The sequence below is a fragment of the Microtus oregoni genome, unplaced genomic scaffold (assembly GCF_018167655.1).
Source record: "Microtus oregoni isolate MIOR12 unplaced genomic scaffold, Mior012 000022F_ref0000154, whole genome shotgun sequence".
In the NCBI taxonomy this organism is placed as follows: Eukaryota; Metazoa; Chordata; class Mammalia; order Rodentia; family Cricetidae; genus Microtus; species Microtus oregoni.
In genome coordinates, this window is record NW_024543081.1 from 25,370,800 (window position 1) to 25,377,869 (window position 7,070).

The 7,070-nt window shown below is 39.3% G+C and overlaps 1 protein-coding gene across 1 annotated transcript in view; it reads left to right on the top strand.

Annotated features, from left to right (window-relative positions):
- Positions 1-3,293, top strand: part of Tmem71 (transmembrane protein 71) — a 42,937-nt gene extending 39,644 nt beyond the window's left edge. The window contains exon 10 of the mRNA XM_041672495.1: positions 2,068-3,293. Within this exon, the coding sequence (XP_041528429.1) occupies positions 2,068-2,083 (16 nt within the window). The 3' untranslated portion in view covers positions 2,084-3,293. The remainder of the gene's footprint in view (positions 1-2,067) is intronic.
- The last annotated feature ends 3,777 nt before the right edge of the window (positions 3,294-7,070 follow it).

Here is a 7,070-nt window from a genome sequence, read left to right on the forward strand (position 1 = left end):
TAAATACAATAGGCATGGTAAAATTTTTCTGAATGGTAAATAAAAGTATGGAGCTAGTAATTAGGCCAAGTGAACACGAGAAAGGAAGTTTCTCCAGACTGGGAGAGGCAAGCCTTCCTGGAAGAGGTACCGTGTGAGATGAGCTGCCACAGTTACTTTCCCGAGTTGGATTTTAGGCACCTCCCCATTGCTCTGAGTTCTTTCCTTATTCTCTTCTTGAAGCAAATACATCAAGACTGCAAGTCCTTCTGCACTGACATTCTCATATGCATCTTCATTTATAGGAAAAGAGCCTTTCTCTAATAATTTATATAGATACTTTGGCCTCCCCCTCCTCTCCTTCTCTTCTTCCTCTCTTATTGTCTCTTCATCTTTTCCTGCTTTCTGCGCACCAGCTTGCCTGTACACACTCCCTTACATTGAAGACCTGTGAAGACAAGAACTGTAGACACCCCAATGCCTTTAAAATAGTAGGTGCTCTACGCATATTCATCAGCCCAAAGGTGTTTTCTGCATCATTGCTTGAAGGACTCCTTTTACAGCAAAGAGTTCTGTGCCTGTACATTAACGATGCTGCAACTCTTTTTTTTTTGCATGAATGTATCTAAAAGATGAGACACATACGTGGTGATTAATATAAAGAGTCAAGAATGACTCATAAGTCTCCTCTCACAATCAATGATGAGTGTTTAAGGCATTGGGGGAAATCACTGAGTTCAGTTCAACAAACATCCACACTGCAATCCTCCCACACTCATCTTGAACTTTGTGAGGATGAATTCGATGAGGTGCCTCCTTCTTGGCATTTCAGTCCTCTCAAGTCATATCTCTTTTTACACCATAAATTGATTTCTTTTCACCCGCATTCCCTCTTGAATTTGAAGTCTATAGTTGTGAGGGCTGTACTACTTACTCAACGTGGCTGGAGCAGCCCTTACTCATGAAGGTCATCACAGGTGTCTTATGCCTCCAATGATTTTATTTTTTAATCATCAGTGTGAATGCTCTGCATACCTATGACAGACATCCTGTGCCAGAACAGGTAGCATATTGCTCCAGTTTCATTTATGTGGCTATAATAAAATGTCCTGCGAAAAATCAATATAGGAGAGGAATGGGTTTGTTTGCTTAAAATTTTAGCTTATAGTCTGTCACTAAGGGGAAATCAAGGCAGGAACTCGAGTATCTAGTCACATTGCATCCACAGTGTAGTACAAAGAGAGCAAATGTATCCTTTCTCCTTTCAGCTCGCTTTGTTTGTTTGTTTGGTTGGTTTTGATCTTTATTTAGTCAGGGCTCCCCTGCCTAGGCTGCCCACAACAGACTGGGTCTTCTCACTTCAATTAACAGTTATAACAGTTCTTTACAGACATGCTGATCCAGGTAATTCCTCTCCTGAGGTTCTCTTCTCAAGTAAGGAGGTTGTATCAAGTTAACAGTTAAAAGAAACCAGAATACACACGTGCTTTCTACTTGTTAGGTGGAAACTTTTCATTCATGCTTATGATATACGAATCAATCAACTCTATGGTTAAGTCATGGAAACTACAGCCATGTTACTCTCTAGGCCAGTGGTGGTTCTCAACTTGTGGGTTCTGACACCATGTGGGGAGGAGGGGGCTGATGACCTTTTCACAAGGGTCACATATCAGATACCCTTGCATATTAGATATTTATATTAGATAATATGTAGAAATGACAATGATTTTATGGCTTGGGGTCACCACATCATGCAGAACTGTATTAAAGGGTCTCAACACTAGGAAGGTTGAGAACCTCTGCTCTAGGCTCCCCTCCTGTGATGATGCAGATGAGAAATTTTTATAAAATGGTAATTACCCAATTTCTGTGGTGAACTTCAAAGGTTAAAACCTCTATAGTTTCTGAGGAAAGGTCACTGAAAACTGCCAGTGGGAAATTGGTGTAGAGTTAACCTAAGTTGAGCCTCTGCTCTTACTAGTTGTGATTGTTCAGGCTCCTTTGTGTATGATTAGATACTGCAGTGTGTGTGTGTGTGCACGCGCGCACATATGAAACATTTATTCATTTTTTCTTTCTCTAATCTAGATTTGACAGCCCTTGAAGAATACTGGTAATGAAGATCTTCAATCTGAATATCTGGAAACACAGTTTGTAGTCTCCTTGGAATGAATCAACCACTTTATTGGAAGGGGATGAGTAAATGGACAACTGAGAAAAAAAAAACCTTTAATTTGATCATGTAATTTCTTTCTAAAAATCTCAATTTCCACATGTAATAGTAATTAGCTCGTGACATCAATATTAAATTTCCTTTCTTTTGTGAACACTGTCAGTTGAAAGGGAAGGGATGGGAGAAAGTGACAGAGCACAGACCACCTGGGGTAATGTTCCTCTGTTGTTCCCAAGGCGATGGACCTGGAACATTAATTTTAATTAGAGAGTTCTGTGAGTGGCTTGGAGCATAAATGTCTCTGGTCTGCCAGCATGCAGCTATGCCTTGCTGACTTACTCTAAACAATGCAAACAAGCTTATATAGTTGATACATGCTGTATAAGAAATAGGAACAGTTTGTACATACAATATATTGTTGGAAAAATTCATCCCATTTTGAAATGTCCATTGATATTAGATGGTGATATTAGGTGCTGTGATTTGTCTTCAAACGTCCATGTGTTGAAATCTTGATTGTCAGTGGGGACAATGTTAAGAAGTGGTAGGACGTTTAAGAAACAGGAGCAGTGGAACATCTTTAGTTTGTTGGGGAACTTCCTTCAGAACGTGTCAATGGTCAAACCCCCAGTCTGCCTCCAGCTTTCTGTCCACCCCTCAGTCCTTAGGGAATTTTTAGGTATCACATTTTAATCACAATTTGAATGAAAAATTATCTTTATTTCACAGAAATTTAAAAAAAAACACTTACCAATGAAAGTCATTCAAGAGAAGAATTAGTATTCCAACAAACAGCTCTCTCTCTTGCTCATTTTTCACCTTTGGTTCCCATTACTATAATGAAATACCCAAGGCAGAATAGTTAGAAATGAAAGAGGATTCCTATGACCCACAGTTCTGGAGGTTCAAATGCAGGTGCCAGCATCTCCTTCATTCTAGTGGTGATTTCAAGGTATTTGGCATCACATCACATAGGAGGTGTGGGAGGAAGAAATCATTTGTTTATAGATTACTAAACCAAAGATGCTCTGGTGTTGCTAGTGGTTTTCACTGGAGACTTCAATAAATTATGAAGAGCTCCAGGTTCCTTTTTTTAAAAAGTAATCCTAAACCAGGCAGTGGTAGTACACACCTTTAATCCCAGCACTTGGGAGGCAGAGGCAGGCAGAACTCAGTGAGGCCAGCCTGGTCTACAAAGCAAGTTCCAGTACAGCCAGGACTGTTATACAGAAAAATACTGTCTCAAAAAACCACACACACACACACCTTAAAAATAAAAAAAAATCCTTAAGTATAAAATAAAGGGAAAATTAGAGTGTTTGAAAACACAAGGAAATGGTAAAACTAAAAAATTGGCTGAAAAGTTATAGAAGACATTTATTCTTACCTCTCATCAGGAAATTTCTAATATGGACTGCTGAGGATGTTCTATGCTATCTCCTCTGGTGAGAAACTTCTGTGTGTCGAAAACTATATACATTAAAGTGATAATGCCACATTAACCGCTTTTGTAGTTAACCCTGTGGTAGTTAATAGTCACTGTCAGCTGGACTCTATGTAGCATAACCCCTTAGACACATCTTTAGGCATGTCTGTGGGTTGTTTCCAGAGAGGTTTAACTGAAGAGAGAAGACTTGCCCTGAATATGGGTACCAACATCCCATGGACTGGTATCCTGGGCTGGTAAAAAAAAAAAAAAAAAAAAAAAAAGAGGAAGGGAGAAAGGAAGCTGACTATCAGCATCTCTCTCTTTCTTGGCTGTGGACACAATGTACTCAGTTACACAGGCTTCTGCTTCTTGCCTTCCAATCATGATGGACTGTATCCCTTTAAACATTGAGCCAAACCTTTTATCCTTAAGTTGCTTTGGTCAGGTATTTTATCAAAGCAATAAGAAAAGTAACTAATATAATACCGTTTTTTTTTTGCTTCTGTACCTTTTGGTTGAATGAAATTATACTAATAAGTAAGCAGACTCACCATCAAAATACATATATAGTATGTGTGTCTTATAGTTTATATTTACCTATGTCCATATACCTTTCTCACACCTATTAGCCTTGATTATTAGGATTTTCTGCTCATTTTTTTTACTAGTTTATTTGGGTTTTGACCTTTCTTTTTGTATTTGTTTTCAGAAATAGGATCTTTCATTCTACAGTCCCAAATGGCCTAGAATTCTCTCTGTAAATCAGGATGGCTTTGAACTCATGACAATCCTCCTGTCCTAGCCTTCTGAGTGTCGTGATAACAGTCATGAGCCTCGAAAAGCAACTGTGCACTTTTACTTTAAATTACATGAATGTCCTATGGATTTTATGGGATAGATAGCATAGGGATATTTTTTCCTAAACTCATTGCTTGTGTTTTTCACTTTTCTGATTGTTTCTTTAACTGTGCATAAGTTTTTAATTTATTATACTCCCACATGTTTATTTTTATCCTTTTTGCCTGAGATTTCTGTGTGGTAATAAAAAAAATGATTCTGAAGCCAATATCAACAAGCCTTTTTTCCCCTCCTGTTTCCCGTGGTTTCAGGGCTTACATTTAGTACTTCAACACATTTTGAGTTGATATTACATGTAACATGTTGTAGTTTGGATATGGAATGCCCCCACTAGCTCACATGGTGAAGGTTTGGTTGACAAATGAAGACACAGTTGAGAAGTCATAGGAACTTTAGAAAGTGGACCTAAGAAGGTAATTTGTCACTTGAAATACACCCTTAAAAGGCATGTTGGGACCTGGCCCCTTCCTATCCAAACTGCCTTGAGTTAAACACCCTTGTTCCAACACCATCTCTCTACCATGATATTTGCCTTCAAGTAGCCAGGGGTTGGAATGCATAAAATTGTGAGCACAACTGATCTTTTCTTCCTGTGCTTATTTATGACAGGTATTGTTGTAGAATGCTGTTAGGTATGGATTTGATTTCATTCTTTTGCATGTAGATACTCAGTTTTTTCAATAGTGTCCCTATTATGTCCCAATAGGGCTTCAAAAGTAGTCACGAATAAGATTTTAAGACAATGTGATCACTGATGCTCTAGGTGATTCTGTCTCTGTGGTTTTTTCTTCTTCCACTATTAATCAAGAACCTAGAAACTCTAACCACATGTTCTCTAGAGAGGAGGTGCTGGATTTTGTGAGATTTGAGGATGAACGTAATTGTCCTCTATAAATCCATTGTCATCCCCATCTTGACCCATCAGGGATGGTTCCCACCCATCTGTTCCAGTGAGTGATGCCAATAACTGGCAGGGTATTGGTGCCAGATGTGGCATTTGGCAGCAAGCATGGTGAGTATGGAGAGGAACACCACCCCTAAACAACCTGGAAGAACACAGGCCTTCTCTGGGTCCAGTGCTCATTATAGGAGGCGTGGCTGATGTAGTGGAGACCTCTAAGTATTCAACCTAATTTGATTTGTTTACTTATGGACTTTGGTTTCTGCCAGTAAAACAAACAAACAAAAAACCTGTCTGTAAAGATACCCCAGGATCCAGGTAGCCTTAGGGTAAAAGTCTTAGAGAAGCAGAGAGGTGGGTGGTACAAAAGTAATACACTTGTAAATTCTTAAGGACGAATGTCCTGTAAGCAGCAAACATGAAAAGAGATAAGATTTTCTAGCCACATGAGCAGGCCTCCAACTATCCTCATCCACATCCCCGTCTGTGTCCTGTCTTTTATGAGTCCTTCAGTGCATTGCTTTGTACTTTTCCTGCCAGTGTGTACTCTAAATACCATTCTAGAGCATGGCCCGATTTTCTTTGCTTATGTAATATCTCTGCGGGCTCTCTACTATACACACACTTCCTCCAGCTTCCACCCTTGGCAAACTGTGAAACTTTCTTTCTTTTTTTATTATTTCATTTATTTATTTATTAAAGATTTCTGTCTCTTCCCCGCCGCCTCCCATTTCCCTCCCCCTCCCCCAATCAAGTCCCCCTCCCTCGTCAGCCCAAAGAGCATCAGGGTTCCCTGCCCTGTGGGAAGTCCAAGGACCACCCACCTCCATTCAGGTCTAGTAAGGTGAGCATCCAAACTGCCTAGGCTCCCACAAAACCAGTACGTGCAGTAGGATCAAAAACCCATTGCCATTGTTCTTGAGTTCTCGAAGCTTTTTTATTGGGGATTTCATGCAGAAGAAACCATCCGACTTGCAGAGGATCCCCCACTGCAGTCTTCTGCATTCCTGCTAATAGAAAGTCGATTGTGGTGGTTTAATCCTTTTCAGTTTTGAGGTTTGGGGGCATAGTTGCTTCAAACATTTTCTAAGCTCTTCACTGAGAGGAGCACAATAAACAATTTTGATGTCAACAGCTATTTCTGCATGCTAAAACTTTAAATTCATTAGCAGATGAAAATGGCTTTCCAGTTCAGTTGTGTCCTTCATTTGTTTATTATTATGGACAATGTGCTGCCTGCTCTTTGGTGATGCAGTATGCATTGTCTAGAAGAATGAATGCTTAATTTTCTTTACTGAGTTTCAAAACAAAAAGTTACCATCTTTCAAAGGTGACGAGGATGCTGTGCAGGAATTTGTTTCATATACAGATTTCTCTCAGAAAGCATGCCTTTAGCTTCCAATATTTGGGCAGTTTATATCTCAAAATCCCAAAGTGGAAGGGAAAAAGTACAAAAATATGTGTCAAGAGAGTAACTCAGCCGGCATGTATTATTTTTGAGGACACACTACTGCAAGAACTGGGGCAGGTAAAAAAATGATTTAAGATTTGGCACATGCCTTCAAGAACTTTGTCTAGTAGGGAAAGAAAGTATTATGTAAAACAAGAAGAATATAATATAGCCACTAGTGACAGGACACACTGAAGACCTTGTTCATTGAAGGTCTTAGTTCTGGATGCCGGATAAAATGATATATGTCATTATTTAAATAAAAACATTTATTTCTCAT